This window comes from Heteronotia binoei, chromosome 8 (assembly GCF_032191835.1).
Source record: "Heteronotia binoei isolate CCM8104 ecotype False Entrance Well chromosome 8, APGP_CSIRO_Hbin_v1, whole genome shotgun sequence".
NCBI classification, from domain to species: domain Eukaryota; kingdom Metazoa; phylum Chordata; class Lepidosauria; order Squamata; family Gekkonidae; genus Heteronotia; species Heteronotia binoei.
The window spans coordinates 76,081,902-76,100,636 of NC_083230.1; the positions used below are offsets into that span (position 1 = coordinate 76,081,902).

General features: G+C 45.3%; 1 protein-coding gene across 3 annotated transcripts in view; it reads left to right on the plus strand.

Annotated features, from left to right (window-relative positions):
- Positions 1 to 1,088: 1,088 nt before the first annotated feature.
- Positions 1,089 to 18,735, plus strand: part of LOC132576284 (uncharacterized) — a 73,820-nt gene continuing 56,173 nt past the window's right edge. For 2 of the 3 annotated variants that reach the window (XM_060245291.1, XM_060245294.1), the window contains exons 1-3: positions 1,090 to 1,207; positions 1,777 to 1,827; positions 2,648 to 2,933. In XM_060245291.1, the coding sequence (XP_060101274.1) occupies positions 1,147 to 1,207; positions 1,777 to 1,827; positions 2,648 to 2,933 (398 nt within the window). In that variant the 5' untranslated portion in view covers positions 1,090 to 1,146. Of the gene's footprint in view, positions 1,208 to 1,776; positions 1,828 to 2,647; positions 2,934 to 18,735 lie in introns of all 3 variants that reach the window. The other variant, XM_060245295.1, reaches the window with a different exon arrangement.

An 18,735-nucleotide genomic window follows, 5' to 3' on the forward strand; every position in this document is an offset into this window, starting at 1 on the left:
GAAAGCTAGTCATAAACACTATGGTTTTAAAAAATCTTTGTGTTGACCTAAATCCATATTCCAGTAATACTAATACCTGATCTGTCCATATATGAAATGCTGCCAATCTGTACAGACCAGATATTACTGTTTTGCAGTAAGTGGCTCCTTGGGTATCCATCAGACCTGGTCAGCCTGTTTCTTTACTTTCTCAGGTAGTTAATGAGACTGCTTGGTGTAAACTGTACTGGTCTTTGTCCCCATTTGAAGGAGTAAAGGAGATGTAGTTATATCTTAAGGACTGACTATAGAAAATGGGCTGGTGTATTTATTGCATTTGGGATGGTTGCTAGAAACATGTAGGCAAATGCAGTCATTTGATTTTTGGTAAACAATGGTGTTTATATGTTCATCACATTAGCCCTGTTCACACGTTACAGTGACTGCATGTACTATCTATGTACACTCTACACTTGATTGATCTTTGCATGTGTTTTGAGTAATTCTTATGTGGCATTCCATGCATCTACAGCTGAACGTCTGATACCCCACATTTATCCAGGTACTGGTTCCTAGTTTCATTCTGTGAAATGAATATGTGTTGGCTCTTCTTTACAAATGGATAGGTGCATGAACAGGCACTCACTAACATGTAAACAGGCTCATAACTGCACAGTGATATCCAGAAAATGGATCTGCTACATGGACTGGTCAGGCTGATGGTTGGATGGAAATAGCTGAAGTCTTGGTGAAAATAAATTAGAGAATAAGTTATCTTTACATCTATCAATAAGTATTTCCCTGTTTTGGAAGCATAAAATGGATATCTGTTGTCTATAAAACTGAACAATAGATGTTCTTTTGTAATCTTACTGCCATTAACATGTTCTGGTTGATCCTGTTAAGTTAGTTACAGTGCAGACCCATTAAATCTTTATCTTACCAGATAAAATTCAGTGTCCAAGAACTGCCCCCTGTTCAAAGACTATAAGACAGCGAGGGGTGCGTAGGTGTCTTGGCTTTCAGTGTTTCAAGGAACAGCTTGAGCAGAAAGAGCAAGGAGTTTCTCTGAGACTGATGAATAAGGAAGAGGAAGTTTCTTGGATGCCTCAGCAAAGATGCTAAACAGTCTGTAGCACAATTCCAAAAGTGGGTAAAATAACAAGCATGCTCCCCAACTACACCATTCTTGTTACAGTCAGTCTGCACTGGTTCATAACATATAGACGTAAGTACAGTTCTAATTAGTTTCTTTGCTAAGCAGATCACACCTTGATTCTAAATGGTTTGGTGCATGGGAATGTGTTTGAATCCCACAAGAATTACTTGTATCTGTGTGTAGGGCTGTCATTCTATGTAAAGTTACTTTTGGAGTCAGCCCCATTTACATCAAAGTAAACATTGACTGGACTAGGCTGCAAAGCAGGTTCCAACTGTTTAAACTAGGACTGGGGCACAAGTCTGTTCGCTGCTCAAGTCACAGCCTAGTTAAGTGTTGTTGTTATGTGGGGTTTAAGCTGATTTGTTCTCATTGTAATATGGCTAAAGTTGGTATAAGCATTCTGACATTAATTTGGTGGCTGGGCTACAGGTCTTCAAGATTGTACACTTTTCACATGAAGGATTCTTATTCATACATTTGTTGAGATAAACGGGCACAGAATGTGGGTACTTCACTTGCACAAGTACAATCATGTCAAAGCTATGTGAAGACACCACACATTTTCTGCCATGTTTTAGCTTTTCAGTAACTTCAGTGTGCTTGATGGATTCATAATTTCTTGCTTTCCTTTCTAGGCAGTGCAGGCAATGTTGCCATTGCAGATGCTTCAATAATTCCAGTTGGAGGTAAATGCTGATTGGGATGCATGGATGATTTATTTAGATTTAACCCCCTGCCCCCATATCCCACTGGCCTGAAGTAGTATTAAAAATAATCTTTTGGATCAGAAAGGTGTACGGAGCTGCAGACATGTGAACCCATCATTGTGATGCCTGATGAAAGACAAATCCTGCACATGGTGGTGCACACAATAAGTCTGTTTTTTCTGGGAGGCCAGCTATGCTTCCAGATGGTTTTGTGACAAGGCTGTCTGAGTCATCTGATGGCACTGAAACATAAATTGATTTACAAAAGGATATAGATAACTCTAGTGTGGCAGTTTGCTGGTCACACTGTCATTCAGTTTTGTATTCCTAACCCTATTGCATCATTCATTGGCTATCTTATCCTGTATGATTATATTATTGCTTATGCTATCTATCTGTTCGGTACTTCTAATCCAATTTGCACTGTTTATCAGATGCCCTGTACTGTATATGACATTATTTTCTCTTTTGTTGCTCTGTAATCCACCTTGGGTCTTAGTGAGTAAGATGGGTTGTAAGTGAGTAAATAAAATATATATTTTTTAAATTCCATGGAGCAAGTAGCTGTATTAGCACTGATGGCTGGACCTGTAGCTTCCATATTCAGAGACAATAATCCTTGGAGTACTAGATGCTGGGAGGAGAAATACATGATGGATTGTTCCATCTTGCCCTGCTTTATGTGCAGGAGCATCTAGCTAGCCACTGTCAGAAACAGAATTTTCAATAGCCTTGGGTTGCTATGTGTGTTTTTGTTTTTGCTCTAAATAAATCCCATCCTCTCTCCCTCCTACCCCAGATCCTAATATAGCAGTGGGGAAAATATCCTCCCAGTCGAGCACTTTTGAAACAAAAGGAGAGTCCAGGAAGGCTGTGGATGGGTCTCTGGCAAATAGTTATGCTAATGGAGATTGCACTCTGACGAAGAAGGAGTTTGAACCCTGGTGGATGGTGGATTTGATTTCAGCATTTCAGGTGTCTGCTGTGGTTGTCACTAACAGAGGAGACTGTTGTGAATCGCGCATAAAAGGAGCTGAGATTCTGATTGGGGATTTGCCTGAGAAAGGAGGCACCATGAATCCCAGGTATTTGCCTGATGCCTCCCAACATACACAGATGCACTGCAATAGTAACTTGTTTGTAGTCCAATATTTAGTTCTAGGTTGGGTGTATTTAGAATCCATAGTTTGGGCCTACTGAATGAGATCCACTATTCAAGATTTTTTGTTTTCTCTCCAGTCTATTTTAGACAATTTTGCCAGCAGATAATTTGCTAGGGTTATTCTAGTAGTTCAAGTTCTGGGTAAGCAGCCCATAAATATGCTTCAGGGTCTTACAGCATTTTTATTTACATGGTGAAGATGGTTCAATAAAACTGTGGAGCATTCTCACAAATAGTTTCTCCATATTGTCTTCTACACTTTCTGACTCTTAAAAGTTTATACCTGGAAACTCTTGTTGGTTTCTAAGTGCTACTGCACTCGAATCTAGCTTTTCTACTATAGGCCCTTTGAAACTATTTGGAAAGCATTAGGTCAGGGGTGGCCAACGGTAGCTCTCCAGATGTGTTTCGCCTCTCATCAGGCTCTCAACTCTCATCAGCCCCAGCCAGCATGGCCAATGGCTAGGGCCAATGGGAGTTGTAGGCAAAAAAACATCTGGAGAGATACCGTTGGCCACCCCTGCATTAGGATCTTCTTCGTAGTCTCTGTGCTTCTCACCCATGGGATGAAGCTTCAGTGCCAATTCCCGATTGGTAGTACCCAAGACCGGGATTTTAACGCACCAACGTCCCGTGAGCATGCGCAAAGCCCCCACCACGCATGCTCCCGGGATGGCGTGGAGATCCCGCCAGTTCCTTTTTGACCACCGTATCGGACAGTCATATTTTGGCTTCTCCAGTCAGTATTTAGCTTTTCTGCCCTTACCGGGTACTTTTCTTCATAGTTTATAGTGTTATTAATAGTGTATATATATAAAAAATGGTTATTGTAGATGGGGTTTCTGACCCTTCGGGGTCTCCCCTTTGTTCTCCCTTTTCCTGTTGTTTCTATGGAAAAGTGTTGGGAATTTTTTAAACGCTGTCTCCAGTGCGGGAGTAAAATTCCGCCTCCGGACGGACATTCTCTGCTGTGCTTGGGAGAAGGTCATTGGGTGGAGTCCTTCCACCATTGTTCCAAGTTTTTCAGGCAAACTAGGAAGAGCAGAGTGGCCAGTTTCGGTGGCATTACTGAAGTTGGCCCTGACCCCGCAAATGGAAGTTTCAACGTTGACAGCAACCGCTGGTTCGGCTTCGACACCGACGTCGCCATCGATGCCGAGTCAACAGACTCAACTTTTCCATACTGACCCCCCCCCCCCCGCCAAGCGTGCGGGATAGGTGTCGGTTTCCGATTCCTCCACTCTAGCCAAGACGGCTAAGGGAGGAAGGGAGCGCTCCTTGCAGGAGCCAAAAAAGCAAAAAGAGAAGTGACGGAATGTCAATCGACATACTCCCTCCCTGCCACCAAAGAGGCGCTTGGACCCGACAGCCAAACCACCAAAACGAATTCTGGCTTCCCTGGCACGATCGAAAAGCCCCTCGGGACCGAACGACCCACAGTCAACGTCATGCTCCGGCTCTGAACCCAAGAGCAATCTAACCCAGCTATCGATTTCACCAAAGACGACATCACACTGTACAGACTCCTCCCCATTGGAGGTCAACGCTCCTCGAACGAGGATTACATCGACGCCGATGACCAAACCTGATGAGGGGGAACAGTCCGATTCATTCCGGCGCCCGACTCTGCTACCGAACTGGGACCCTCGTCCATGGTTGTACCCATTTGGGGGTACTAGGCAACCTACCCTTGGTACCCTCCACAAAGCCCCGATTGGGATCAACGTTCAGAGGCTTCTCATTGTTCAAGGGTGTCATATTGTTCAGCTCCGGTCAAACCTTCGACCTCGATGCCGGAATCGCGTCCGAGGACCAGCGCTTCCTGGTCTCGCACGCCAGAACACGCCCCAGAAGCGGAGCATAGTGACTCCTCCTCTGCATCGGTACCGGAGTCAGATGATGAACATCATTCAGAGCCATCTCTGGAGCAGAGAACAGCGGAGGATCTTCCCATCTCTCCCTCAGAGGATCTAAAGTCCTATGGGGAGCTTATCAAAAGACTGGCTCAAACTCTGTCATTGCCCATGGTACAGCCTCAGCTTGTGATTGATGACACGGTGTTTGACATCATTCAACGGGACACATCCACGCCTATAGTGCTACCTGTGACCAAGGTCATACATGGCTCTTATTAAGGAGCCATGGGCAAAGCTGGCTTCAACCCCCATCTCCTCCAGGAGGTTGGACCACATGTATAGGGTTCAAGAGGAAGGGGCTGAGTATTTGTTTTGTCACCCTTGCCCCAACTCAGTCGTTGCATCCTTATCTAAGGCCAAGAAAACCCATTCTGCACCTCCCGATAAGGAGGGTAAGAGACTGGACAACTTTGGCAGACGCTTCTATACAGCAGGTGCCTTAGGTATTAAGATCTCCAATTATTTGGCCTGCATGGCCAGGTACCAGTGCTCCCTGTGGGAGCAGCTCACACCGCTTCTAACCTCCCTGTCAGATGAAAAACAAGCCTCTACAAGGAGGCTATTGAAGGAGGGATTGCTCCTTTCAAAACAGCAACTGACAGTGTCCAAGCATATGGTCGACACTGCAGCCAAAACTTTGACATCAGCAGTAACCTTGAGACGTCACTCCTGGCTTTGCTCTACGGCACTACATTTGGATACGAGGTCTTGGGTTGAGGATCTTCCATTTGAGGGGGAAGGATTTTTTAGTTCTACCACAGACTCCATCAAGACATCCAGAAATCTTGGAGTTCCACCCATGTCTCGTCCCAATCCACCTCGCCCAAATCCTAGGCAATAGTCTAAAAAACCATATCCGCCCAAGTCACCGGAGAGGTCATGGAAACCTTGTACTCCGCAGCAGGACAACAAGAGCCTGTATTCTGGCGGCAAATCAACATTTTCTTCGCCACCCTCACACTCAGCAAAATCTAAAGGTTCTCGGAACCCTAAACAGGGTCTTTGACTTTGGCCTTCATACCATCCACCCTTCCTTCCCCTCCTCAGGCCCCACACGCCTCCACAGTTTTCTACCAGCATCACCGAGGCTTATCACCACCGACAAATGGGTCTTGTCCATCATAGAGGAGGGATATGCGACAGAATTTGTTCAGTTTCCCCTAGGTTCAAAACTAGTGGTCACTCATCCTACACCGGTCCTACTGGAAGAAGTTCAGAACCTCTTGACCAAGCAAGCAATAAAACTGGTTCCAGATCCCCTCAGGGGGCAAGGATTCTATTCAAGGTATTTCGTGGTTCCCAAAAAAGGATGGTGGGCTTCGTCCAATTATGGACTTGAGGGACTTGAACATCTTCATATCCTACCAGAAGTTTTGGATGCTCATATTGCAGAACATCCTATCACTGATCAAGGAAGGGAACTGGATGGCCACGTTGGACTTGAAGGATGCCTATTTCCATATTGGCATCTGGCTGAGCCACAGGGCTTTTCTCAGGTTTGCCATAGGACCAGACCATTACCAATACAAGACTCTCCCATTCGGACTCTCTACAGCACCCAGAGTGTTTACAAAGACTATGGCGGTTGTAGCAGCCCACCTGCGTCTGCAGGGTGTAGTCGTCTTCCCTTATATAGACGATTGGTTGGTCGTGGCCACTTCCAAGCCTCAGCTTATCATTAACCTCAGACTAACCCTCAGTCTCCTTCAGGACTTAGGTCTCCAGGTGAATTTTGCAAAGTCACATCTGACACCTTCAAGAAAGGTGCAATTCATTGGTGCGATTCTGGACACCACGTGGCACTTAGCCATCCTTCCAGAGGGCAGAGCATCAGACATTATTGCTCTGGTCTCGCATCTGCAACTCCAAAAGAGGGGGACATTGCTGCAGTTCCAGCGTCTCCTGGGGTTGATGGCAGCCACCACGAATGTTCTCCGCTTCATGAAGTTTCGCATGAGAACACTACAGCTGTGGTTCCTAAAGTGCTTCAATCCGTTGCTGGACTCTTGGCGAAGGTCCTTGTCCATTACCGCTTTGGTTCTCTGCTCTCTGGACTGGTGGAAGGTGAGAGCCATTCTCTGCCAAGGAGCTCCATTCCAACTTCCGTCCCCCTTGGAGACGATACTAACCGATGCCTCTATGGGGGATGGGAGGCCATCTGGACAAGCTGAATGTTGGTGGCCCATGGACCTGTTCCTTCGCACAGCACCACACCAACTACCTGGAGCTGACTGCTATCAGATTAGCCCTCATTTCCTTCAGGCCCCTGTTGGAAAACAAGACTGTAGCTGTACTGACGGACAATACTACTGCTATGGCCTATGTCAGCAGATGGGGGCACGGTCTCAAGAAAGCTGTGTGCTTTAGCAATGAGCCTGTGGGAAGATTGCAAACATCTTTGTAGTGGCCAAGCATTTGCCTGTTTCATCACAATGTCCCCCATCTCAAATTAACTGCTTGGAGGATGAGCTTCCAGCATTCTCTGGCAGAATTAGACATGTCCTACTGAATAGTAGGAAGCCTTCGACTCGCCGCTCTTACACAAGCAAGTGGGCGAGGTTTACTAACTTTGTCCAGGAGTGGAGTGTGTTAGCCCAGAGTGCTGGACTTGAGCTAGTTTTTGAATTTATTTCATCCCTGGTGGATGCTGGCCTTGACCACTCTTCTATTAGGGTTTATTTGGCTGCGATTTCCTCTCACCACGCCCCGGTGGAAGGGAAGTCTGTGTTCATGCACGGGCACATTAAATATTTCCTGCAGGGTTTACTTCGATTATACCCACCTTCCAGAATGCCTCCCTCTTCCTGAGACCTTCCCTTGGTCTTGGGTAGGCTTACGGGGAAACCGTTTGAGCCCTTAGCCACTTGTCCTTTGCATTTGCTTTCATGGAAGACTGCTCTCCTGGTTGCTGTCACCTCGGCTAGACGAGTGGGTGAACTGGTGGCTTTGCGCTCTGACCCTCCTTATATCACCTTCCATGTTGATAGTGTTTCTTTGGCACCAGATATTGCTTTCCTTCCTAAAGTAGTGTCAAGTTTCCATCTGAACCTAGAGGTCACACTACCGATGTTCTATTCCTCGCCCTCCTCGGCTGAGGAGCAGAGACTGCATTCGCTGGATGTTAAGTGAACTTTACTTTTTTTATCTGTAGCGCACAAAGAGCTTTCGCAGGGACCCTCATTTGTTTGTTTCTTATGCGCCCCCTAATTTGGGCCATAAGATTTCAGCTCAGAGACTTTCTAAATGGATCTCGGAAGCCATCAAACTGTGCTACTTGCTGGCGAAGCGACCTCTGCCAGGTCCCATCCGTGCCCATTCTACTAGGGCACTGGCTACTTCCACTGCATTCCTAAAGGGTGCTTCCTTAGTTGACATCTGTTGAGCAGCTATGTGGGAGTCTCCTCACGCTTTCATGAGACATTACACCCTTGATGTCAGGAGGCATCATACGGCGCAGCTGGGCAACCTGGTCCTTCAGTCTGTTCATTCAGCATGACCATCAGCTCCCACCTCCAGGTAAGCCTGGCTTGGTAATCTCCCATGGGTGTGAAGCACAGAGACCACGAAGAAGATAAACAGGTTGCTTACCTGTAACTGATGATCTTTGAGTGGTCATCTGTGTATTCACATCACCCGCCCTCCTTCCCCTATGCTGTTGGTCATTCTTGTGACTGACTCTGGTCAGAAGGAACTGGCGGGATCTCTGCGCCGTCCCAGGAGCATGCGTGGTGGGGGCTTTGTGCATGCTCACGGGACGTCGGCATGTTAAAATCCCGGTCTTGGGTACTACCGATCGGGGATCGGCGCTGAAGCTTCATCCCATGGGTGTGAATGCACAGATGACCACTCGAAGATCATCAGTTACCGGTAAGCAACCTGTTTTTATCTTGGCATCCGTGTGGGTAGGGTTCACACACCTATGCAGACCATATATGGGCTTTGTTCTACTCTTTGCAACTAACTAATGGCCTTCTTCCTTGGCAGGTGTGCCACAATCAGCAGCATGGATCTTGGGGAAACAATGACCTTTAACTGTGCGGGAATGCAAGGGCAGTATGTGACCATTACTATCCCCGGGAGAAGGGAGTTCCTCTCACTCTGTGAAGTGCAAGTGCTTGGACACCCATGGCTACACATAGGTGAGCAGATGACGTGCATTTAGGATCCCTTGAATTTTATGTGTGTATCTGGAGAACACAGTTATCAGTGTGCAGGGTATACAAGGGCTACGTTGCCTTTCCCAGTGCTGTAAAATCATTAGGCAATGTGTGATATTTAACAGGCTTTGTACACCGCACTTTGGTTGCTTTATACTGGACCTGCTGCTATAAATACATTGTAACTAATATGACAGAAAAATAATATAAATCGTGGGTAGCTTCAGGGGTTGCCACTAATGGTTGCCTCTTGTCGCTTTTAATAAACAGCAGCCTCTAGTTAGTGTGTGGTGCAAGTGAGCAGCTGTTGTCTGGGTTACTCTGAAAGTTTGTTGATCTTGATTGTGACACAGCAGTAATCTAGTTTTAGCTGTAGAATGTACTTGATTTCTTGGAAACCTAGGCTGGAGATGTATATAAATAGCTTTTCAGAAAGCAGAGGCTGTATTGTAAAGCATGCACCCCCCCATCTTTTCATACACATTTTTCAGGTTTCTGTAGTGCTTCAAGCCTGGAAACTATAAAATGAGACTTGAGAAATTCAGCTATTGTTGCCATAACCAGTTGTAAATTAGCCATTTTAGGCGCCTATTGGTAGTGCCCATGCCTATTGGTAGTGCCCATGCTCCTGCCACCAATGATTACATCTAGCATGCTTTCTTTCTCAAAGTCCACAGGAGTTTCAAAACTTTCTAATTTGCAGGAAAGGGGAATGGGTATTGCAAAGAATGCATGCATACCCAGACATTCAAAGATGTAGCTCTTTAGAAGAGGGTGACAAAGAATTCAGAATTCTCCATTCTCCTCACCTGTATGCTTCCATTTGCAGTTTGCTTTTTTCCTTAAAAATATCTTCTCCACTGTCCACATGTCCATGTTTCATGCCTGGGCCAAATGCTTTATGCTGCGCTGTAAAGAGTTTGAAGTCATGTGACCCCTGACCCTCCAAATGATGCACACAGAGCAAATCTCTCTTTAGCCGACTGACAAGTGCATGGCATATTGTGCTTTGAAAAGACATGTCATTTGATGAACTTTGGTTAAACAAAAAAAATTAAAATTGAACAAGGCATGAATGCACAAAGGTCCATGGAGTCAGATCACTGGTCTAGTCATCTAACTCAGGACTGTCTGTTAGTGACTCTTGGGCACAGATCTTTCCCAGTGCTGCAACTGGAGACACTTTGGTTGAAGTTGTGGTTGAAGTTTCCACAAGAAGGCATGAATATGTGCTCCTGCCATGGCTGCGACAGCAATCTGGGTGGGAACAAGTGGATTTTTTTCCTATAAAGACCTGTCCCTACTGCACTTGCTGTTGCTGCTGGCCCCGCATCTCAGTCCTCCCCTTTTCTCCACTGTGCCTGTCAGATGTGACAGCAAGTTTGGCATTTCCCCATAGCCCAGACACCCCCTTTCTGTTCCCTTTTCACTTTTCCTGCCAAGCACTGCTGTAATGCTATTGCATGGTTCAATTGGCAAAGGAAAACCCCCCTGCAATGGGATTGTAAAGGAGGGAAGGAAATGCCATTTGGAAGATGCAGCTCATATCTGCTCACTCCCCACTGTGGCTGTGGGTAGAGTGTTGTGTGCCCCACCCCTGCAGTTTCCCTTCTGAGTTGGACTAAAATAAGTTTACTTTTAATTCAGTTCAAGGGGGAAAATAATTTAAAGCCTTTGTGCTGCCTGTGTGGAGCAAAATGCCAATGTGGAAGCAGCCCCTGTCAGACATGTGCTCTGCTGTGGAACTATGGCTCCTTTGTCTTGACTAAAGTGATGCTGCACTTCCAGGCTCATGTGTGTAGGGGTGGAGGTTATGTTAATATGACTAGAAATCTTCTGGGTTGTCCAGAGGAATTATGTATGTGTGTAAAGTGCTGTCAAGTTGCAACTGGCTTATGTTGACCTCAGCAAGGGTCTTTCAAGCTAAATAAGAAGCAGAGGTGATTTGGCATTGCCTTGCTCTGCAGAGCCTTCCTTGGTGGTCTGCCATCCAAGTGCTGACCCTGCATAGCTTCCGAGGTCTGATAAGATTAGTCTATCATGCTGCCTTCTGTGCCGCAGAGGAATGAAAGAATTATGCAAGAAGTAACAATACATTTCCACATGAAAGTATTAAAAACATGGAGTGTTAGGCCATTCTAGTGGTCACATAGGACCTGTTCACACTGAGAAAAGGATGAGACAAACAAATGAATCATTATAGTATGTGCAGGAGATGAAAGAATGAGCTATGATCCAGAAGATCCCCAGTGGACTTCTTGCCTCTGCCACAGACTCACTAGGTGGCCTCAAACCTGCCACACTTTCTTAGTCTCAGCACCCCATCTCCAATATGGGGATGAATATATTGGTCTTAATGTATGTGAAGTGCTTTGAACATGGGATGTGCTTGCATATACATTAGTATACCAGCAAAATTAGAAATAAGCTTGAAGAGCACTATAAACCAGAAAATTCACCATGGTTAGATCTAGAGTTAGTTTAAGGACTCAAGTCCAATGTCTCATAGTTGTGTAAAGCCTCAACAATAAGTTTGGCCCAGTTTTTCTTTCTGTCATGGTTCGTTTCTCATGGATGGCAAATGTAGTAGTATTTAAGGTTGTGAGAGTGTTAGAAGCCCCCTGGGTCCCACAGAAAGAGTAGGTGATGTTAGTAATTGAGAGAGAATTGTCTTTGTTCCTATAACTTATTCTTGACCTAGATGAATCCATCCACACCAAATTCAATTTTGGTCTTCATTCTTACTCATCTGTTGTGCAATCCTGCCATCTTGTGGCTTTTTTTTGTTATATCCAGTGCTCTGAATTCACACCAAGGAAAGCATGTTAGTTCCTTGAACATTTCCCAACCTACCTGTACCTTTTGCAGAAAAGCAGATTTCCCAAGTCTCATTTTAAACTGCCTTTGCTATATAATGGATGGGTTTATAGTACCTGTTCTATTCTTCATAAATCCAAGGCAAATGTGCACGTCTTTTTTTTTTTTAATGTAGCCTGCCTTACTCTTTAGTGGAGACCCCGAGTGGCTTATCTGCTGTATCCTCACAACAGCCACCCTGTGAGGAAGGTTAGGCTAAGAGAGTGCAATGGATGCTTGGCAAGCTTGCATGGCAAGTGGGGAGTCAAATCCCATCCTCCCAGCATGACTTAGTAGCCACTATGCCATTCTGGCTCTAAAAGAACTAGAAGCAGAAAGATTGATGAAGTGGCATCATGTTTGTTTTTAAGCTGATTGTTTTCCACTTCTGTAGAGTGAGGGTGAAGCCTTGCTCATATTTATGACTTTTTGTAATAGATGAGTCATCCACTCATGTGATCAGTAAATACATGGATTGTCACAGTGGTGCAGGGGCTGTTGAGGGAGAGGGGGAGTTCGGTTGCTCATTGCTAGTGATACTGCAGTGACTGTTCAGTGGCCTCATGTCAGATATGTTACCTCATTCAAAAGAGGAAACACGTTTAGTTGCTTTTTGGTTTGGTCAAAAGATGTCAGTGGAAGGAAGTTTTGCCTATTTCCCCGTTTTTGTGTGCTTTTAAAATATTATTTATTATATTTATGAATTGTCTCATCACCACAGCTGTGGGTCTCTAGGCTATGTACAGTGCCATAAAAACAATAAAACCATAAAATCAAAATCATAACCCATAACACATTAGTTTAAAATCAAGTGGGACAATTTGCAGTTCCCTCCCACTTCCATACTGTGAGTGCCTTGTGGATGTCAGGGAGAGGAATTGGATCAGTCAGAGGGGAGAGAGCAAGGGAGGGGTGCCAGCTGTGATGTAAACCATCACTGCCCTCAACCAAATGTCCAGCAGAACATCTCTGCCTTGCAGGCCTCGTGGAATTGCATAAGATCCTGCAGGGCCCTGATGTTATTTGGCAGAGAGTTCCACCAGGTTGGGGTCAGGACAAAAAAGGCCCTGGCCCTGGTCGAGGACAGCCAAATATCTCTGGGGCTGGGGATCACCAGCAAGTTGTTGTCTGTTGAGCTTAGTGTTCTCCCGGGGGTATATCAGAGGAGGTGGTTTCACAGATACATTGATCTTAGACTGCTCAAGACCTTGAAGGTCAAAACCAAAACACTGAATTTGACTCAGTGTTCCATTGGAAGCCAGTGTAGCTGGTGCAGCTCATATGTGCAGTCTGTGATGTTCCCATTAGGACTTGCGCTGCTGCATTCTAGATCAATTAGAGCTTCTGGGTCAGCCCTAAGGGTGGGCCGGTATAAACCAAGTTACAGTAGTCTAGCTTGGAGGCAACTGTTGCATGGATTACTGTGGCTAGGTCAGGGTGCGGCAGGAAAGGGGCCAGATGCCAAGCTGGGTATAGGTGGAAAAGTTCCAGTCTGGCTGTATGTGTTATCTGGGCCTCCATATTCAGAGAGGCATCCAGAATCATACCCAAAACTCCTGACAGACTGCACCAGTATCAGTGGCTCACCATGAAGAGCAGGTAATCTGGATCCTAAAGCCTCACCAGCCACAGAACCTCCATCTTTGTTGGATTCAGTTTCAACCTGTTCTTTTTAACCATCCCACCATGGCTTCCAAACCCATGGCCAGATTTTGTGGGGCAGCATCTGAGTGGCTGTCCAGTAGCAGATATAGCTGGGTGCCATCAGAATATTGGTTACACCCAAATTTGAAGCTCCATGCCAATTTGAACAACACTTAATCCTGGGTATAAACCTTCATGTGCATGTGCACTTTATCAGTATGCACATGAAAGCTTATATCCAGAATTAAACTTTGTTAGTCTTAAAGGTGCCACTGGACTCAAACTTTGTTCTGTTACTTCAGATCAACATAGTTACCCACCTGAATCTGTTGTTTGACCATGTTTAGGACTAGCGTTCCATAATCTATCACACAAAAAAATTGGTAGTTTAAAAAACCCAAGTATTACTTAACCCATTCAATGGTGCCTATGCTCTGCCATCATTTGAGTGTTGAAATAGAAATAGTCATGATTTTAACCTTATGGCAGTTTCTCAAACTTTTATCTGGGTCCATTCAATGTAGCTTTGGACAATTTTCTAAAAATAAGTATCTTTGAATAGTTTATCCTTATTTTCTGCTATTGTTTGGAGTTGGTTATTCTGGACACATTGGGCTGAATCCTAAGTACCACTAGTGGAATGAAGGCCACAGAGCAGGAGTTCCCCAAATTTCTTCTCTTGTTACAGCCCACTAAACCCTGACATTCTGAAACCCCCAGGAACAGGGCAGAAGCATGGATTTGGGAGTCAGGGGTGTTGGGGCAGTTAGCAGCCATTACCCCCTTCCATTGCTATGGTGTAATCACTGCTACACCCATGGAATGACATCTTAGGCGAGCAGGCTGCAACATTCCTTACATATAGTTGCTTGTATGCTAAGCACAGGGCAGTGTGCAAAGACCCTTGACATTAGAAGAGGAGTAGCTGAGACATGTCAACCCCTTCCTAAGCCACATAACAAAATAGAGCTCTTCCTGATCTCCTTTCTTCACAGTTCGGGTTGGGAAGATGCAGTACTGTGGGAACAGTTCTCTAAATCAAATCTGATTTAGTGTCCTGGGGGTGGGGGATTCAAGTCACTCAGTTTATGGTCGGTGAAAGAGAGAGGCTCCATTGGCCTCAGCAGTCACCATCTCCCAGTAACTTCATTCCTGATGCTCCCAGAATCCTCAGCCCCCACTTCCTGTATCCTGACAGTTTGGTTCTAGGGTTTAAAGCCCCACATGACTTGGGACCAGGGTATTTGAAGGACTGTCTTCTCCTGCATGTTCCTTTCCCCAAATTAAGATCACAGAGAGAAGCTCTCCTGACCTATCAATCAAAGATGCATGTTTGGAGGGCACGAGAGAGGGCCTTCTCAGTGGCAGTCCCACAATTACAGAACAACCTTCAGAGAGAGGTGTGCTTGCTCTAAGGTTCCTAGACCCCTTGCAGGGGTGGGGCATTTCCAGCCATGATTAACTAGCCAGTTGTGGGGGGAGCACCTACCAGCAGTGAAGGGAACCCTAAGCCAGCATTGTTGGCAACATAGCATTGTCACTTTCAGCACACACCAGAAGTGATGATATGTAACTGCTAGTGCAGGACGCTCTAGTATTTTGGGCAAAAACTGTATGGTAAAAATTGACTTCTACCGTAGCATTTTTGCCAAAGTACTAGCGTGTCCCCACATTGCTGGCAATGTGATGATGTCACTTCTGGTGTGTGCTGGAAGTGATGTTGCCAAGTCACAAGCAATGCTGGCCTAGGCTTCTCTGGACTGCAAGTAAGTCCTCATCCCACTGCCTGCGGGTTGCTGTGGGGTACCTGACAGCCCTAATCCTGACCCCCTCAGTTTTGATTTTTAGGAGGTAGCTTTTAAGACAGTTTTATTTAGGACAATGTTTAATTTACTAGCAGTCCTCCTGTGATTGTAAATTTTGGGGGTTTATGTGTTTTATGTATTTTATTTTATGCACTTTATGTATATTGAAAACCACCTTGAACTTCATATGGAAGAAAGGCAGCTAATAAATATTTAAAATAAATACATAAAATATGGGATTTTGAATAATTCACCAGGGTCAGAAGCTCAATAATGTCACTTGTTTCCTTTTTTGCAGTTCATGATGGAGGGCGGAATCCTGTCAGAGACAGTGAAACTGATTTAGGTAAGAGCTTAGCTATTGCACTTTTATTTGCTAAAGCCTCTTCAGCAATACCAGCCTCTTCGTATTTTTTTTTGTTTACAATGCTGTAATTGTGTCATGTAGGTCTTTTAAGGTGCCTTTTCTCTCTAACCAAATTCTGGAAGAACGCTGTGTCAGAGTTGTGCAGGCAAGCACTCATGTTGAAAAAAAATCAGGTTTTGACCATCCAAGGGTACCCTCCACATAACACTCCCTCCTAGTGTAAGAGGTACTTCCTCATCATGAGATCCCATACCCCCATGATATGAATACAGGAAACTTGGGGGTAGTGCCAGTTGTATCTCAGGGTCCCTCTGACTTGATTGATTTTTTGGTTGGGATAATGTACAGCCATCAGTGAACATTCAGTATGGAGAAGTGTGGACATGTATAAGGAATGGGTAAACAGCTGTGGTTTACTGTATTAAACACTAATTTCCTGGAAGGACTCTAAGAATCTTCTGTCTTTTAGGTCTGCAGGGCAGAACACTGAGTTTTCTGAATGAATCAAAGCCTAGCTTCGTTGTAATATCCCCACTGCAACCTTTGAATCTGATGGAATTCACACTCTGCATGAGAGTGGCTACGGAATATCTGGGTGAACGCAAAGTCATTCTCTTTTCCTACCACTCTCCCAATGATGAACTGAGAATTTTGCGTGAATCAAGTGGTCATTTTGGTTTACACATGGGTGGGCGGAGTGTGATGTTTGCACTCCCTGACCTCAGCACTTTTGGGAGTCATTTGTGTGTGACCTGGGAATCCACATTTGGTCTTGCAACCTTTTGGATAAATGGAAAGCGGAGTATCAGGAAGATATATAATGTGGGACACGTTCTTCAGCCAGGGGGTACTGTGATGCTTGGACAGGATCAGAGTGCACAAACCATGGCTGAGAAGCAGAATAGACATTTTGTGGGAGAAATAACAGATCTCTACATGTGGGATTATGTGCTGCAGCCTCAGGACATTGAGAATGTTTTCCAGATGCATGACTTTCCCAGGGGAAACATCTTTGACTGGAAAATCTTATCATACAAGATAAAAGGGAATGTGAGGGTACTGCCTAAGTAAGAACAGCAGAGGGTGGGATATGAGCATTCACAGTCCTGGGAATGTTATTGCCTTTGTGCGGCCAGCAGGCAAGGCTGCTATTTGTTGACCGCTTAAGAAGTTCAAGGCACAGCTGATGAACAACTTGCACTTATTCTGTGATTATTATTCATATTGCACAATGGTATAATAATGAATTAACTGTTAAAAAAAAGAAATAAATGGTTCTGTGATATCCAAATTTGAGCATTCTCCTCCACTCCTGTTTATTTGCATAGTGGTCGGCTGCAAAGGACAAGAAAATCTCCATACTGATTTAATGGCCTAGAAAATTTTGAAAAAGAAAACTTGAGATTTTTCAGGATTCTAACAAGAGTTTGTGGGTTCAGTTTGGGGCAGAGGTTGGCCAGAGGGAACACTGGATAGTTTGATGCAAGAGCGTTAGCCTTCTAAAAAGAGAATATGGGATATTATTCCCAGCCAAACAGTAAGCTTTAAAATCTACTTCAGCATTATCAGTTCTTAATATTACAGATGCTTTATAATGTATTAATGTCATTAATTATTAACGTATGCACTATCAATGTAGATGGTGCACCAGAAGCAAGAAAAGGCAATTGGGTCCTACTGAGCGATGGGGCCTGGCTATCAGTCAGGTTGGGCTCTTTGGGAGTCTACTCCTTACTTATCCAAAGGGGATAATGCTGCTGAAGAAGTGATAGAAACCAGCTTGAGTGATCTCTGTCCTCAGCTGCAGACACCTTCTAATCTTTGTGGTCTCTGTGCTTCACACTCATGGGATATAGTGCCTGTGTCGATCCCCTGAATCAGTACCTAAAAAGCCCAGGATTTTTTCTTGCTCAGCACCAGTGGGCATACGCAGGCGTCCCAGTATGCATGCTCACTGGAGCCAGCGTGAAGATCCCGCCAGTTCCTTTTTGACTGCCGCATTGATAGGATCTTCTTTTGACTACTCCGATCGGTGCCTGGTAATCCTTTGGATTTTCTTCCTGTTATTAGCCCGTTTGTTATTTTCTTAGTTAGTAGTTAAGTGTTATAGTTAATTGTTGTAAAAAAAAAAGACTTTATGTTGGACTTTTGCCCCTTGGGGCTTTTTCCCCCATCCCCTCAGAAATCTTTCTGTGTGGGTTCCGGTGCCTATGGAAAGGCGTTGGGGGGTTTTCAAACGTTGCCTCAAGTGTGGTAGCAAGATTGCACCTCCTGACGGTCACTCCCTCTGCTTGTTGTGTCTGGGCGAGGGACACCAAGTTGATTCGTGCCCGCATTGCTCGAGTTTCTCGAAGCAAACCCACAAAAACCAGGCAGCAAGACTATTGGCGGCACTTGTAGAATCGGCTCTTTGTCCACCGAAAATGGCAATGGGCCCGTCGGTATTGATGGAGGAAGCTACCTAGGCCCCGACAGTTACATCAGTCGATCCATCGTCGCCGATGCAGACTAACGTGCCGACTGAGAGAGGCCGACCCACAAAACGACCCTCTGAAGGGTTAGTGGTGACTCTGGCCAAGAAACGCCAGGACGATTCGGGGACCCGATCGTCCCTCCTGAAGAAGTCTAAATCGAAGGAGAAGCGGAAGAAGGACAGGCTTTTCCCCACACTCCTTCTCAGGATGCTTTGTTGGAGTCGATGTCAACTCAAGCTGCTCCACCCCGGAAGATTCTGGTGTCTCCATGTCCACGGAGTCTTTCAGTGTCGAGAAGCAGGGGCTCACAGCCGATCCATCTGTCGGGATCTGAACAGGAGATAGACCTGACCCAGTGCACCCATTCGTCAAGATCGGGGTCACGTCGTCGGAACAACAGTGGTTCAGTATCGGAGGTCGAGGCTTCGGCACCGATTGAACCCTTGGCACCACTTCCGCCAACTATGGGATGGAGAGAGCTTGAGCCGGCTACTGTGGGTCGACGT